At 37.7% G+C, this 18,031-nt stretch overlaps 1 protein-coding gene across 1 annotated transcript in view; it reads right to left on the reverse strand.

Moving 5' to 3' along the window:
- The window catches only part of LOC121259066 (protein ILITYHIA), a 64,922-nt gene that overhangs the window by 33,390 nt on the left and 13,501 nt on the right, over positions 1-18,031 (reverse strand). The window contains 21 exon segments of the mRNA XM_041160553.1: positions 3,099-3,248; positions 3,338-3,439; positions 3,574-3,690; positions 3,770-4,072; positions 5,007-5,176; positions 5,289-5,349; positions 5,433-5,558; positions 6,168-6,227; positions 6,341-6,460; positions 10,178-10,255; positions 10,872-11,055; positions 11,472-11,638; positions 11,718-11,754; positions 11,864-11,940; positions 12,024-12,097; positions 12,235-12,361; positions 12,464-12,642; positions 12,854-13,000; positions 13,150-13,531; positions 13,637-13,768; positions 13,869-14,245. Of these exon segments, the coding sequence (XP_041016487.1) occupies positions 3,099-3,248; positions 3,338-3,439; positions 3,574-3,690; positions 3,770-4,072; positions 5,007-5,176; positions 5,289-5,349; positions 5,433-5,558; positions 6,168-6,227; positions 6,341-6,460; positions 10,178-10,255; positions 10,872-11,055; positions 11,472-11,638; positions 11,718-11,754; positions 11,864-11,940; positions 12,024-12,097; positions 12,235-12,361; positions 12,464-12,642; positions 12,854-13,000; positions 13,150-13,531; positions 13,637-13,768; positions 13,869-14,245 (3,170 nt within the window).

Here is an 18,031-nt window from a genome sequence, read left to right on the forward strand (position 1 = left end):
TTCCCTAGGGTTTTGACCAAATATCCTACAGTAAAGACCTTGTTACATTCCTTTATGGTTATTCAAGTGAAAACTGTTAAGATTTAGTAGAATAGTGAACAGATGAGCAATGATGTTTCAAGATGCCGCTTTGCATGCTAATAGAATGCTTTAAGAACCCACAGGGGTTGGTTCAAGTGGTAAAGGCCTTGGGCTTGGGGGTATGCTCCCCCCAGGTCTAAGGTTCAAATCCCTATGGGTGAAAACAATCTCTATGGGTCATCGGACTAGTGGATTTTCCCCTTGAATTACCTGAAGGGTACTTGCAGGAAACTCCTTGCCGAGAGCCTATGCACCCCACAATTAGTCGGGAGTTTGTTCCCAGACACCCAGTGCCAATAAGAAAAAACTAATAGAATGCTTTAACTGTTGTATACAATGTTAGTGATTTGTAACAAAACAAGATTTTGGAAAGAACAAGACTAACATAATCTGCCCGCAACCCAAAAAAAGTAAACCTTTTTGATCGAGTTGGATTGGCTTGGGTTATGCCTTGAAGACACAAATAAGGCCTTTTGCCAATTAGATATGATGATATGGCAACCCAAAAATTGTAGCAGATGGAAGATGGTCTCAATCTACCTAGTGTAATGCATTTGGACATAAAGCAATAATAGAAATTTTGAGGATCATGAGGGGACAACAGAGGAGCTTAGAACTTCCTTTTCAATATTCGGTTCCTTTGGAAAGCTTCTATAGATTTTAATGTGCTGAGTTTTGCATGAAATTCTTCTCTTTTTCCAATTTTTTACTAGGTGTTTCTCCCATATAATTCCTGTGTACTCAAGCTATGCTGTTTGAGTTTATTAATAAGATATATAATTATTTATCAATCATATATATATATATAGTTTATCAATCATATATTTATATATATATATATATCTTCCTATATATTAAAATGCTTTAGGAATAGCATAAATCATGCATAAGCATCCATTTATACTCGATGAAATTTTCTACAACACTGCAACCACTATGGAAGGTAGTTGTTAGAATTTTACTAGAGGAATATTTTGAAGCCAAGTGACCATGATGAGTTTTCATTCAAAGCCGCAATCTTAGGACACTTGTCAAGAAAACAGCAAGGTAGCCATCACTAACACCTTCCTGGTTTTTCAATAGATACACCTACACAATAAAAATACGTTTAAGGCCTCAAATGCCATATTTTTAGCCAATGACCAGATCTGTTAAATGGACTTTGAAGTGCCCTAAACACCTAAGAAAAGCCACTTTCTTATTGCTGCCAGAAAGGCACAAGAAGTACGCCAAACAGAATGGAGGATGGATTCTCTATTTAGCCCCACCTGATGAAACTCAGTTTAAGGTCTGACAAAGTTTTAGCATGCTTCAAAGCAGAACTAGAGACATCAAAACTATGCTTCAGAGACCTAATGACTTTGGGAAAGCTAAATTTGAATGAGGTAAGATTCGCTCACAAAGCATAACATAATACATATTTACATTACACCACACAGGTATGATAGGCTAGAATCCATGCATAGAATCCAATCCTAAACTACTTTTAAAAAGCATAAAACAATCATCCTTGAGGGTCTTAAGGAGGAGAAAATATATCTGTCCTAATGCTGGAAGTAATGTTTAGGAAAGCCAAATGGTGCAAATTGTAAGAGACATATTGCTTACAAATGTGATGACTAGGTCATTGAATGAAGTTGTTGAGTTCTTAAAGCTAAGGAGTTAGGCAAGTAGCTATGATCATATCCTTATTGTTTCAGACTTTATATGATATGACTTCTCAAAATCTTTTTAGGTATATGTGCTATATATTGTTCTAGCCTTTTCTTCAGAAACCCTTTTCACTTACCCAATACAATATGTTAATGTTTTTACGATATGAATATGCCTACATGGAAGGAAACAAGGATATAGTAATCTTTTTTAAAAAATTTTTGGTCGTCTATAGAGATTTGAACCAGTTCAAAAGCAAAACAGCAGGGAAAGCCATCTTATATTGTCCGCAAGAATTAGCTCACTTGATTGCAACACCATTTACCAGTTGATGTTCATATCTTGGACATGACTACACTTGTTAGCCACGGAAACGGGACAGGGATCCCTATGATCTCCAGCCCCCACACAAAGGTCATAACAATGTGTATGCCACCCAAGAAATTAATTGAAGACTAATGTTGTTATGATATGTGTGCTAGGTTTTATCGTGGCGTTCTCAATGTTTCAAAGATAAAGATGTTTTTAACCCTATTAATTATATAATTTTTTTTTTATAAGTAAACAATTGTATTAATAGAATAGGCATAGCCCAAGCACACAAGATGGTATACAAGAGGAAATACCTATCTAGGATGAAAAAAAGGAAACAAGAAAATCATGAAGACCTAGGCCATTAAAATCTACAGCTATAGCCCCATAGGAATAATGTTCTGACAAAAAGAGATCTAAGATCCTCAAATGAGTGCTCCTTGTCTTCGAACATCCTGTCATTTCGCTCCTGCCATAAGCACCATATAATACAAATAGGAACCATCTTCCAAACGGCTGTGATTATATAATATACCTATATTATTAATTTTTTTTATCGGCACTTTATCTATTTACTAATTATTCAACTCATTTTTTGTTTTTATGCTTTAAAAACCCAAATAATAACCAGGGAGTTACGAGCTGAAAAGAAGAAAGTGACATACGTGAAAACAAATATATATTAAGCCCAAATTTCAAGTCAGTTTTTCTTTTCCAATTTAAATAGCCAAATAGTTGACACATGGCATATCACAAATCAAAAAGTGAAAAAGAAAAAGGAAAAAAAGAAAGACAAAAATAAAAAAAAATAAAAAAACACAACATAAGTTGCTAGGTCAGTGCGTTGCCCACTCTGACCCGCCAACGTGTCACACGTGGAGTGAAAACTAGATCGAATGAGAATTTTAGTAAAATGAGACAAAAACCTAAAAATCAAATAGTTCTTTTGATCCAGTGAAAAGTTTTCAAACAGGCAAACTAGGCACTATTTTTTAATTCTCCTTATCTCTTATGCATTGTATGTTCAGGAAAAAACAATTAGACACCCAAACCTTCTCTGGATCATGTAAAGCAATCCAAATGCTGGTCGCAACATCAACATTCTCAGGAAGAGAACGACTAGCAACAGCAGGAATGCATTTAACGGCATTTAAGCAGGCCATTCTTACGTGAACATCCTTTGCATAAACTCCATATAGGGCCTGCAAAAACACATTGAGAGATAGCATAAGCACAGTATAACCAAATGCATTACAGGAAAAATGTAAGAAAGTGTTTTAAAGGTACATACAGGTGCCACTTCATCGGGTTTAAGGCCAAGACTCAACTCATTTAAGGCAGGACCAATAGATGCCTGATAAGCTGGAATGACACCTAGAACATGATAGAGAACCTGCAAATCAGAAATCAACAAAGGCAGCAAGAAATAAGTAACACAAGAAACAAATAACCAAAGAAAATGAAAGGTATATTATGTGTGTTCATGTTTTGGTGCACATAGAAAAATGAAAAAATTTGGAATGTAACCGATATCATTTGAAGTCTTGGAAGGGGTAACAGGGGATCCATGTGTAAATAAAGAATCCGCAGCACGTCTTCATGGAGTCCTGTCTTCTTGGAGACTAACAAAATTCGCTCAATTATCTAAAAGATATTTAAGCATTAGTAAAATAGAAGCATTAGTGAACTCCTTCGATCATACATGACAAGAAGAAAAGCTTACCGGGAAAACCAAAGTAAAGGAATCTACAGGAAGAGGTCCGGATTTACAAGATGCTGATAAACCATTTACTATTCGTTCAAAGAGCCCCAATGACGGCCTTTCATTAGCTACTTCATCACCAACTGATGGAATCAGATCCAACAAAACATTATCTTCTTCAGTCACAATTAAGCGTAATGCAGTAGCAATGTCGAGGGCCCAATTACAGAGAGGTGGAGCAGAACATGTAGTGAGTTTAACCATGGTTTCATAGGCCACTTCACTAACCACCGGTGACCGTAGTAAAGGATTGACAAAACCGACCTGATGTAACATGGAAAATAAAGCTTAGAACTGAAAGATGATATATAACAAAAGATCTAAATCTTCTGTGTGCGAGATTTCAGAGGACATGGCACAAAAAATAAGGAAATAGTAAAAAACACTAATCAATTAGCTGGTGTATATCTAGGTTTGAAACACAGAATAGCATATGCACAAGTGAACTATTGGGATAATCAATTTTAACCCAAAATAATAATGTGGTATAACCAGAGCAAATCATAATGGGATGTAACCAGCGCATTTACATACAGTTCATCGACTTGATATACAGAGAGGTGAGATCATCAGAACCAATCATCCACCCTTGTCAAACCTCAGGCAGATTGTAAGCTAACACCAATACGCAAAGAAAAGTCACCGTAGGAATCCAATTTCCCATTTTCCACTCAGATCTCAACACAAAGTATCAGCAGGTGAAAGGAGAAATTATGTTCCATATGCACTCGGCTCATAGTTTCTTCTCGGTTTTGCATGAAGATTTCACAGATATAAAAGCAGCCTAGGCTGACCTGTAGCCATAGTTAAATTTTTCTATTCTTTTCAACTTTGGGCAGTATCCTTTCATCATATAGCAGATAACATAATATCTACACAAATCTCAATGTGATCTAATGCATGTTGAATAAAAAAGTTTAAGGTTCCCCCACAAGCATTCTAGAATAATTTTTGGCAGTTAAAATAGAAAACTCTCTTCCTTTTGATTGGTGAGACATGAAGCCAAAGACATATCCATCCCCTCTACGACGGGAGCTGAGAGCAGGGGCTTCAATTTAATTTGCATAGTTCACAGCGCCATTTATTATCCATAAACCATGATTCTCATGGTGCATTTATAAAGCGACAGAAATTGAAATTAGGTTATTAATTTGTCAACAAAATATAGATGACAAAAGGCAGGCCTTCGGATACAAACCAGGGAAGGTAATTGACTGTGAGCAAATATAGGATTAGAAATGGCCATCTCCCCAAGAGCTCTCAGCATCAAAGATAATGTTTTCTGTATTTCTCGAATCTTCTCACGAATAGAGGCTTCCTCCCTAAGCAGCAACTCACGTGCCTCCTCTTTTCCTGTCTTTACCTTATCTAGATGGATCAGAATAAAAAAAAAAAAGTTAAAAGCCTATAATGAAAATTAACTAAGGCTGAGGAAGACAAATTAAGGAAAAATAGAAAACAGGATTCCACAGTAACATGCCAACTTTCTTTGCTGACTTTCCAACATCCTTTTTCCCCACAGCAGCTTCTCTGATGTGATCCTGGGAAAACATACATATAACTAATACTGAAGAGGAGAAAAAGGAAAAAGGAAAAAGCACCAAACATGACCATCTAGATGCACCATGTCATTTTGGTCTTCATATGTCCGGAAACGACCCTTTGCTTGTTTAGTGTTCTTGGCAGCAATGGACTCTGCAACATAAACACCTTGCTCACTGGAAAGCATGCCTTCAGGAGTACGAAAAACCTGAAACAAATTGGAAAAGTTGAAGCAGACGTACTACGGAACCCATATACAAATAACAAATGAAAAAAATCAAATATAAATAAATAAAAATAAGAGAGAGAGAGAGAGAGAGAGAGAGAGAAGAAAAGTACACAACAAGCTCACAAGAAAAAGACCCAAAGACAGAAAGTTTAAAATGATACTAAGAGGAATTGCAGAATTCATTAATTGGGAAACTAATGGAGCACAGCATACGAAAGATTTTGAGAATTTGAGCAAAAACATTTTAGGTGTGGCTTGTGCTTGTGTTAGTGAAAGTGGTACGGTGCATTTGAAAAAATGTGTGGAAAGTTAAAAAAATCTCATATGTGTTTTTCTGATATTTGTGAAAGGAGGAATTCTATGCATCAGCCACTATTCACTTTCACACCCCATACCTATAGCTTTTTTTTTTCATAGGGTGTGGGGTGTGGAGTAGTGAATAGTGGCTGATGAGAAGAATTTTTCTTGTGAAAGTGGAGTCAACTAAAGTAGACAACTGTAGTGAAATTTTTTTCGTATTTAAAGGCGGTTTTGTAACATTGGCACAAATCCAGTACTAAAATTCTATTTTAAGCCGAAGAATTTTACCAAAATGTCATTCTCCGAAAGCATATCATGTGAATAACGCTCTGGAAGATTTTGCAGATGCTGGCATAAAAAATAAGTTCTAATCAGATGTCAGCAGACTACCGAAACAATATTGCATCATTGGATCCACTTGCCTATAAATCTTAAATTATAGTTGATTTAAGTAGCAAAACCTTTTCAAACTCTATATAGGTATCTCTAGGTGTTATAGACATCAATGTGGATAGCGAAGATATCGCCGCTTGGTATTCAAGTGGATTAGCACTCATCAACCCCATTGGTCCCAGTAGTCCCTGAAAAACACAACAGCAAGGGCTCAGTCTTAACAAGAACATCACCATAAAGAAAGATTCAATTCATGAAAGAAACTATGGCGATCATACAAAATAAAATTTATGTACTCTTGAACAAGAAGAAACCGTAAACTCAGACAAATGAAAAAGGACCCAGAGCATCAGATAGTTTTTTTTTTTTATAGGTAAACTCATTTTTTAAGGTAAAGATGAATGTAGTTCTCCAACGTCCAGAGCATCTGATAGTAAAACGGCTCCTAAATTCCCTTTCACAGATTACATGTAAGAAGTTCAGGTCAATCACAAAGTCGATATACCAACAATATTCTGGACATGCCTATTGACAAATCAATAATTCTACCCCACAAGCCCCGTATTACCTCCACCCCACACACTCAGTGACCTGGCTTCCTTCATGTCATTTTTTTTTTTAATTCTTTAAAAAAACCACAAAAGATGCTGATGTCCCATTTCAAACCCCATTTCAGATCCCATGCCCTAACTCAATCCACTCAATCCCCAAAACCCACACCCAACGTCAAGTTCCAATACCCCATTTCAGCCTCCGTCCACCACCACCACCACAACGGGAAGCAAACTCTCTCTCTCTCTCTCTCTCTTTGTGTGTGTGTGTGTGTGTGTGTGTGTTTATGGATGGATGTTCAAGGAGGTAGTATGATTTGTTGGAGTCGGAGCTGCTATGATTGTTCTTGTGATAAATCATGCAAAATAAACAGAAATCTTGCCATGGCTTTGCATGAACTTGCTTCTATTAGGACTAGTAGCCTTGCGGAACTTTGCTCTGTCTTGTCATGGAGAAGATTTTCTGTGTTCAATCTCATGAGAGAGGAGGACAAACAATAATTGAGCAATGAAATGAGATTGACCGACTCCGATTGCCTTATCAGATGCCGATAGTGAGATTGTGTGATTCTGTTTGGGGAAGTTGAGATTTGACCAGAATTAGGTCTGAATTCAAATCAGCCGTTCGGGTTTTGGTTTTGGGGAATTGGGATTTAGGGTAGGAAAAGAATGGGTCTATAATTGGATTTGGCATGTTTTGTGATTCTTTTTAAAAAATTGGATTCAGCATGTTTTGTTCTTTTCTAAAAAAATGTGGATGGTGTCTCATCAGTTGGAGTGTGGTGTGTGGTAAACAGGAACAAACATACATTATCTGTCAAATTCTTAAAGAACAAATATACTGTAAAACTATTCTTTAATAAGTGCTGACCTTTTTATTAGTATCCCAAATCCAAAAAATATGAAATATTGTCTAGGGGTTGTAAGCTCAATTTAGAAATTAAGAAGGCTTACGATAACTTTTTTTTAATCAGTAAATAAGAATTTTTTTAAAAAAATGTGAAGCCAAGTACACGGGACATACACAAAAACAACACCTCCTATGCATGTGTCTAAAGATACAAGGAAATCAGATACATTCATGCCATTAAAGAAGGCTTACGATAACTTTAATTGGGGTCTCTGTGGTACTTGCTGAGAAGATGTGATTTAAGGGATAAGTAGTGTGAGTGTATGGTATATTGTATTTCCACTTTGAGATTCTCGATCTTGATTAAAATTAAAACCCCAAGTTTTTTCAATATCTCGCCGAATCTGTGTCAAAGTGATCCTTTACCCTCGTTGCTATTTGTGGTGGTCATGGAAGCCCTTAAGCAAAATATTATATGCAACAGTGGACAAGGGATTCTTATCATGTTTCTCAATGGGCCAAAGCCACATAGATGAATTGCTCATCTCCTTTCCACGGATGACACAAAGCATTTACAATATTTGTGGTGCTTGTTTCTATGAGTTGAAGCTAACCTCCGGTTGGTGATATGGAAGACATTGGGCATTGGTAACCATCCTTGGATGTAGAATGGCATCTTCTAAAGAATTTAGGTCTTCCCTGGGGGCTTCTTACAACTCAGACAAAGTGGGATCGTGTTATAGCGAAAACAAGGTGATCGGCTGAATGGAAATGTATATATTCATCAAAAGAGGGTATGGTTCAGCTCAATCAAGGGAACTCTCTAGCATACCCACATATGTTTTGTCCCTCTTTCCAATCCCAGTTGCTGTGGAGAAGTGCATTGGGAAGATTTAGAGGGACTTCCTATTGGGTAGTGTGGAGGGTGATCCTAATTATCATCACCCAGCCAAATGGTCAATGATATATGTGCTTTGATATCTTCTGGTGGTTTGGGGCTCAAAAACTTTATTGTGTTTATTTGGGCATTAATGGATAAATGGTTATGGCAATATGCAACAAAAAGCAGATCTCTATGGCAATTAGTGATAGAATTAAGTATGGGAGCATGTGAGGTGGATGGTACTCTAATATGGTCAACGGGACTTTCAAAGTAGGGGTGTTGAAAAACATTCGTCAAGGATGGGGAGAATTTTCTAGGTCCATCAAATATAAGATGGGGGACAAATCCGAAATTATCTTCTAGCATGATGTGCGGGATGAATCAGGCCCTAAAGGAAATCTATCCAAAACTCTTTGAAAACTCCTTGCAGGAAGACATCAGGATTAATCCCCCATGTGTCAGGACCTAACCATGGTTTTTTCCTTTCAGGTATAAAAAATTACCATGTCATGCTTTTTATTATTCAACAAAACAAGGATTTTTTTTATTGGCATCGAGTGTCCGGGAACAGCGTCCCGACTAATTATTCAACGAAACGAGGATTAATCCCCAATGTGTTAGGACCTTAACCATGGTTTTATTATGTTGGGTCTCTTACCTAGCACATGGTTTATGATTTAGTAGCATTCCAAACCCTACACCAAGGGGGTGTTACAGTTATATTCAAGTTTAATATTTGAGCACCAGAACTTTTTTCAACAACTTCATCCCCGGACCAATTCCTAGATATACCAAAACATTGTGCACTTTTGCAGTGCCCCTTTACAGAATGCACCAAGTAAGAATCACAAGTGACATATTCTAGGCTACAGTACCATTGTCAAATTTTTCTGTTTTTAACTATTAGAAACTGCCTGCGGGAGTACGGCGTATTTCTGCTCCATTCTTCACATGGTGGTGAAAATGAAATAAGCCATCTATCCTAGAAAACCAATCAGAAAACGCTCAAGTTGAATTATCTAATCATGCTAAATACTTCATTTCCAGGTAAGAAGTCACAAGTAGAAATTCATATCAAGGATTCCAGAGGAATGTTGTTATACCCCATATGATATGGATAAGAATAGGTGGTGTATGGGATCCCACATTGCTTGGGAAGGAGAAATTCTTGCTCTTTATAAGGTTCCAATGGGGCTTCAATTGCATCATTGACTAGTCCTTTTGGAGTATAGGTCATGTGATTTGGGCCTTCCATTGGGGCGTTACAAATGGTATCAGAGCCTATCCCAACCAGAAATGTGGGACTTGAGCCGTGTTACCTACAATGGACAGGCCCAACGAGGACGTCGGGAATTTAAGGGGAGTAGATTGTGATACCCCATATGATATGGATAAGGGTAGGTGGTGTATGGAATCTCACATTGTTTGGAAAGGAGAAGTTCTTGCTCTTTATAAGATTCTAATGGAGCTTCAATTGCATCATTGACTAGTCCTTTTGGAGTATAGGCCATGTGGTTTGGGCCTTTTATTAGGGCATTACAAATGTCTATTATGTAGTCCAATGGAAAACGACAAAAATGTCAAAATACAAAAATATTTTCATCAAGCATCTAAAATATACCTTACACAAATTTCCCACATCAGCGGAGAGAATGCCAATGATGTCGAAACCAAGCGCTTGAAAACATTTAACAAGTCTCTGAAACAAAATGAAATGGGTCAATTAACATTGAGTAGCATATCATACTGGTTGACATTGAGTATGTTCAGACATGCAACTATCTACAATCAAACATGAAAGCATGCCATATGTATATTTTATATCTGCAAAAGGGAAAAATATATGAAAATAGCAATTGCTACCATAATACAGGCAATAACAGACATGCAAGAAGTAGATATGAACATATCAACAAAGCTTTTTAGAGGTTTGCCATGAGTTTGGAGGTTTTCCTTGAGCTATGTGGCAGTGATCTTTAAAGAACCTCAAAATTCACAAGACTTTACCACTCAACAAATAAAAGGCACTTTTGTGCCTCTTACACCAGATGAGACATATCACATATCAAACCTGTCATCTCCCGAAATTTTCACAGTGGCCAGCCATGTCTTTTTTGTTAATTCAAAGTCATATGCATTTTAGCATTGTTTCCTGAACTCATTATTTCATTTTCCAAATATGGTTGTATGTAAAATAATCTTTTGACTTTATTGCTATCAAATAAAAAAAATATGCTCAAGCAAAGAAATAAGACCACTAAACAGAAATTACACAGAATACAAGGTCCATGTTAATTAATAAAGAAAACATTTACCCTCCAAACTGTATCTCGCTTTGCAGTGCCAACCACACATGGATGATGTGAGCAGAATATAATTCGCATGGATGAACTTGGGGCAGCAGCTAGAGCTGTTGATGATATTAGAACTAAAGCCTTCACCAAGACCTCCACTGATGGAAGGAAGGGAACTTGAGGGTCCAACGAATTCTCCGTGTCACTACACACATAAAAAGTTAGATGCCTTCACAACACACAGACCAGTATTAACAAATAATTAATTACATGCACAACCTAGTATTGTTTTAAACCATCAGAATACATCAGGATTTGATTGCAAGCTATGCTTGAGCACATTGCTTTTCCACAACTTCGACATAAATATGTATATTGATGTGGGCATATGTATAAATATATGCATGTCCTTACCAAAAATATATATACGTACATACATGTCATGTATACATCGTAATAGCAAAGGTGTTAAAAGAATCATCGAAACAAAAATTATACCTGAAATAAAATTGTGCATATGCATTTAGATGTGTGCATTTTAACTTAATGGAGAAAAGGAAAATAAAAGTTTAGAATGACAAAACTAAGCAATCTTAAAAGAGTCATTGAATATAAATGTACCTTGTCTTTGAACTACAAAGTCTCTCCCCAACTAGAGAGAGAAAATTTGAAAATTCAAGTAAAAGATCATCAGATAATTGTGGTGCAGCAGTAATTATCTTTCTCGTAGCATTGCAAGCGATTCTCCGTATGTCCCAATTTGGATGACATATCAAAAAGATTATCAACTGCACCATTCAACAATCAATAAGTAATCTTCCTAGTCAAGAAAAATATCCATGTAGTACTTACCACACACCAATTTACCTGTAATAGTGATCGGACTGAAAAGGCGGCCACCACTCTGCAGTATGAACAACATATATCCATTGAGAAAACCCACTAGAAAGTTTTCTAAGACACTACACAGACAATAATAACGGAGAGGCTTTGCAACATAAATGAATTCAAACCTGTCAAAATGGCCCACCAGCAAAACTTCAAGAAGATCAATACATGCCACGCAATCCTCAGTGGAGAACTTTGAGGCCTGTGTAGCACATCTAAGCATTAAAATAACCAAGAAAAACCTAGATTAGATATCAATAAATCAAAGAGTCTGCAAATAGCTACCAAAGAAACTGGTACAAGTGAGGGTTCATTTTGAGATATCAAAGACCAGATCTTTTCCTTTGCGACGGTCTCCTCTGAGAAAAAGAGTAGAAGTTAATCAAATTAATGATTTACAAATGAAAATCAGTAATAGAAATGCAGAGGCGGTTGCATGTTTAAGTTCATGGCTCAACTTGTAGCAACAAGGATAATAGTAGTAAACACTATAAACCTGCTCTGATATCAACAGCTGCAATTTTCCCCACTAAGAGCAAAGCATATATACCATCCAAACGCTGTACAGCCTTACTAAAACCAGTTTTAACAAGTTGGACCAGAGGACCCAATAAAGATGATACCTGAAATGTTTAATTTAAAAGCATCAAAATGATGAATGCAATGGCCTCGCCTAGAATCAATCAACAAAAACATGTTAGGATAATATTAGTGAGACAACTTACTTGTAAAACATTCACATCATTTCTGCATATGACTCGGAGACAACGAAGATATCCCCTCCTCAAAGCTTCCTTCTCCTTGAGCCCAGAAGCAATAAAGGAAACTACATCTGGCTGAACGGCAGATCGTGCTGCCCAAGAAGCTACAGCCAACAAAATTGCAAGCTTCACCTCTTCATTTCCTAAACATTAGAACATTGTATAAAGAATCAGCCACGTGAAAAAAATAAAATAAAATCAAATCAAACTTTGAAAAGGGAGAAGCAAAGTGACAATTGAAAGCAAGAAAGCATATATGAAAAGTTTATGATGCCCACCGGTATATAAAAGAAAAAAAGATAAACATCAGTACATTTGAAAAGGAAAAGAAAAAAAAAAGACAAAAAAAATTACCATCATCCTTGTAATAGGACAGAAGGAAGACGCAAATGGAACTTGATAGGCTGTACAAGTATTTCCCCTCAGGAGCATTAGACAATTCCTGAAGTACATTGATCATGCCAATTCTCTGGTAAGGATACGCAAGTCTGCCTTCTGATCCTGTTTAAATTTGAAGCGTGAACATTTGAAGTAAAATGCACATTCAGTTATTGACCTTCCTAAATACATCCTCTTACAGCAACCATTATAATTACTTAAAATCACAAAAGAAATGATTTGACAGCAAATATAAATAAAAACAATCAGACCTCCAATTACAGCTTTGACAGCATTGAACATTGCTTTAAAAATGTCTGGATTACTAGACTTTCGGCTCAAGCACCTCACTATCGCTAATGCCGCAACCCTTCTCCCTTCATCTGCATGCCGAGCTTGTGGTAAAACCACAGAAAGAATTTCGGTGGCATACCTACTCAAATCAAGGTTGACTGACTCCAAAAGAATCGAAACAGACTCCAACACAATCTCGGGATTGCGTTTCAGCATTTTTACAGAAGATGGAACCACGATACTTTGAAAATCTTCATGGGGCATACGTTTAAAAAGTAAACAAAAAGCCTCACTGAGAAACTTTGTCGGTTTTTCTCTAGCATTTAGCACTGCCTTAACATATATATCAAGAAATATTGGCTACAGAAAACAAGAAGAAATCATGTCAACATTCGGGCAGAAGAAACAGTATACCAGCATATCCATCAAATACATGATACATAACGAAAAATAAACTTAACTGACCTTGCACTCCTCAAACAAAGAAGGTGACATGCTTGAGAACTCTAGTAATAACCATATTAATTCAGGACTATCTTTGCACAGAATCCGCCCATCCTTAAATTCTTCAACATATGCTTTAAAAATGTCAGGAGACTGAAAAAAAAGGCCACATGAAAAATGCTTAAAAATCAAATGTTAAAGGTAACAGCAGGACAACCTTCTCAATAATCAGTAAAAGTTAAATGGCCTAAACCTGAGAAAATAGATTCAAAAATGTTTGCTTGCAAGCCCTTCGCACACGGAAAGATCTTTGTACAACAATATGAAGTAAAGATGCTTGCGCTGCAGCTACCCTACATAATGCATTCTTTGAAACTGTCGCAAACTGACTCTTGCTTAAGAGGAGGCATGACCACCTGAGAAGTCTATAGCAACCCACATGGGATTGGAACTTTTGCTGCCTGTCCATTACCTGGACAAGTGCTGCTGCAAAATTCTTCATGAACAATAAGTCACAAAGAGCTTTTTCAATCACATCATCAACAGCTTTCCTTGATCCGTGATCATCATAGATTGACAATGTTCTAAACAATATATCAACCAGAAGTGATGCAAGCTCTGCACACATCTCTGCAAAAGAACGATGAAAGATATATTTTAAATGCGTACATACATAAGTCTATATATGTGTGTGACTGTGTAAATATATTTACATGTATCAAAATAACATCAATCTAGTCACACCACTGCTTTTACTTGCAGGCTGCCTAGTACTGTTTAGGGGCATGAATATTCACAAAATGGTCCAAGTTAACAAAAGGTGAACTGAACTTTCTTTAATTCTAGCTACGACAAAATCACCATTAAGGTCATTCTACAAATGCTATGGGAAAAATCACCACATTAATTGGGACTCCTAGCTACATATGACACGGAGATGTGGTTTAGGGCAGAAGTAGTGCAGGTGGTTAGCTCTATGTATTGCCATGGTGCGCTACTCAATCTTGGTGAATGGCTACCCCTCGGGTTTCTTTGCAACTCACAGGTTGTGACAAGGGCCCCTTTTGTCTACCCTATTGTTGTTGTCAATATTTGCCCTTAGCAAGATTATTTCAACACTGGAAAACAATGACAATCTCTCAAGATTGTTAGTGGAAACATGTAACGCCCCAATAGAAGGCCGAAATCACACGGCCTATACTTCAAAAGGACTAGTCAATGATACAATTGGAGCCCTATTAGAACCTTATATAGAGCAAGAACTCCTACTTCCCAAACAATGTGGGATCTCATTCACTCACCACCTACCCTTATACTTATCATATGGGATATCACAATCTCCCCCCCCCTTAAATTCCCGACATCCTCGCCGGGCATGTCCATTGTAGATGACACAGCTCAAGTCCCACATTTCTGGTTGGGATAAGCTCTGATACCATTTATAATGCTCCAATAAAAGATCTAAACCACATGGTCTATACTCCAAAAGGACTAATCAATGATACAATTAGAGCCTCATTGGAACATTATAAAAAGCAAGAACTCCTCCTTCCCAAACAATGTGAGATCTCATTCACCACCTACCCTTATTCTTATCCTATGGGGTATCACACAACATGGAATGTGCAACTTCTTGCATTACATCCACTTTTTGCAGGCAACACATTGAATTTTGTGTGGCAAATCCATAATACGTAAGCAATGTATGTTGCATTTTTTTTTTGTTTAGAAGTTCTTTCAGATTTGAAGATTAACTTGGCCAAGTCACAGTTGCTACTAGTTGGCAGTGTAGATGATGTTAATAGTTCGGCTCATATCCTGGATTGTCTGGTGTCAGCTTTGTCGATCAAGTACTTAGGCATACCATTGGGAGCTAAGGCAAAGGCGATTTGGGATGGTATTTTGGAGATTTGGAAAATCAATTGGGAGGTTGGATGATAGGGGAATATAGTAACCTTGACCAAGAGCACTATCTCTAAAAACTCTTTATATTTTTTTTTTCTCTCCGTACGTGAAACTCCCCAATAGTAATCCCCCGTCCAAAATGGTGGTGGTGGCCACTTGACGGTGTCCTTTGGCTTTTTGGAGTTTCATTGGAAGGAAAATGCCTCCCATGAAACGTGTAGGAATTGAAGGTGTTTGAAGTGAGAAAAGATGGACGTGAAGTGCTCATCACAGAGAAGGGTTGGAAGGTAGTGAAAAGTTTTGAGTTTGGGTTTAGACACTATCCAATGGTTTTCAAGAGCTTTGGAGGATTGTTTGAAGATTGGACATAAGGAGTTTTACACTGCTCAGTGGAAAGGAGGTAGAGGCTTCATCGCACAGCGGTGCTCAAATTCCCATGGCTTCTACATGGCTCTGGTGGAGTATGGTGGGGGAGGTCGTCGGAATTTCATTTTCATACATGGGGATAGAGATGGAGTGGGGTGGACAAAGCTTGCGACGGAGCTACAAGTTACTGATAGAGAAGGCAGGCAGAACTTCCTCACATCGCTGCCTTAGTCGTACAGGGAGGCCTTGGAATCACTTCGAGGCGATCGAAGATCAGATATGGCAAATCTACTAAGGTCAAATGGTGTTCCTCTTTCGGCAAGTGCTCAATATAGTGAGGGAGCTAGCAGAGTATGGGCTGGGCAAAAAGAGGAAATGGTGCTAAAGGAGCTGCACGAAATGCAAGGTAATTTGAAGGAAATGTATGATAAAGTACAAAGGTTGATACGGTGCGTTGAAGGAAAAGTGGAAGGGGGTTTGGGTGTGGGTTCGGGCTGTGGCCCGTGCGTTGAACAAATACAGAGTATGGGTAAGGGCCGTTTGGGTGGGCCTGAAGGCAAAGCCCAGTGCACGGTCCAGTCCAAAGGAAAGGAAATACTAACGGGCTTGGGAAATGGGCTTCAGCCCACGAGGAGGCTTGCATCCCAGACGAGTCTTTCATGGAGGAAAAAGCCGCAACCTAAAGGTGGCCCATCGGAGAGTGGACTCGGGCCATCATCGCCGGCGAAGACCTAGACGACCTCGCCGAAGGTCACAGTAGTGCCGGCGGAAGCTTTCCAGTCGGCAATAGCATCATTAGAGCTTGGAGGCGCAGAGTTGAGCAGCTCTGTCACCGTTGCAGTCCCCAATGCTTTGGGACTTGCACAGAAAGGTCGATGGTGGCTGCAGGTGTTTCTCTGACAACATTCGTGCCGTTTAGCTTGCCGGAGAATGTAGAAGCAATCGACGGAGAATTTTGTTTTCCTTGGTTGGGCAGTCGCAAACAAGACAGTCGGCATCTGGAGAAGTTTTTGCTCCAAACAATGGTGTCCTAGCACCATTATCTTTAATGGAATCTGGAGAAGCAGGTCTTGACAAGAAAAAAGATGAGCTTTTGTGAAGGGGACAGATGGGGTGGATATGCAACTAGTTATCTGTGAAGGGGAGCGCATTGATGGGGGAGATGCCGAATCTATACGTATGCTCCCTCCTAGTCCCAAACTCAGAGAGGTTTATTTCGGATTGGTGTTCAAGAAACTGGAGGAGATGCAAGCCTGAGCCAGGGTGTCTTGTATAGGCTTTGAAGAGCAGTTCAGGGATCTTCTTATGGCCATTGAAGATGGTCGATCGAAGTCCGCCATTAAGAGAGAGAGAGAACTTAAAAGGCTTAAATGCTCTATAAATTAAGAAATGAAGGAGGGGAGTGGCGGAAGGGATAGAATGAAAGGGAGGGGAGTTACTATTTTCCATGAAACCTAAGATCCTCTCTTGGAACGTGCGGGGGCTTGATGATCGCAATAAACACCTTCGCATTAAATCTTTATTCCAAATGTGGAAGGTTGATATGGTGTGTTTTCAAGAAACAAAATTGAGGGTCGTCAATAGAAAACTGATGGTGTCCTCTTAATATGGGATAAAAGAGTGATGGAGGCAGGCAGTAAAGGAGTGTGTTGGGACTTTTTCGATAGCTAGTCTTTTTAAAAATGTAGTAGATGGGAGGGAGTGGGCTTAGAGCACTCTCATTGGATTAGCCAAAGTTAAAGGACATTTTTTTTTAATGTAAGAGAATTTTGAATTTTAACTATTCCATTCATATAAATCTCCACATTGGAATAGCCATTTTTTCATTATATAACAATAAAATAATATAAGATGAATTTGGTTTTGGTTATTCACATCAAATCTCCACATTAGATTATACATTTATTCATCATATAGTAATGAATAACTAATAATTTCAAAAATATTTAATTTTTTTAATTATTAATTTATTTTATTTTATCATATTTTACTATTCTACCTATTATATATTAATTAATAATCATATTCTTATTAAATTAATATATCACTAACTCAAATTAATATACCAATTGTGATAAAATATGTGATAGAAAGAAAGGAAGAGAGAAATAATTAATAAAATATGTATTTGATGTATGTACATTA

The sequence above is a fragment of the Juglans microcarpa x Juglans regia genome, chromosome 4D (assembly GCF_004785595.1).
Source record: "Juglans microcarpa x Juglans regia isolate MS1-56 chromosome 4D, Jm3101_v1.0, whole genome shotgun sequence".
Taxonomy (NCBI): Eukaryota; Viridiplantae; Streptophyta; class Magnoliopsida; order Fagales; family Juglandaceae; genus Juglans; species Juglans microcarpa x Juglans regia.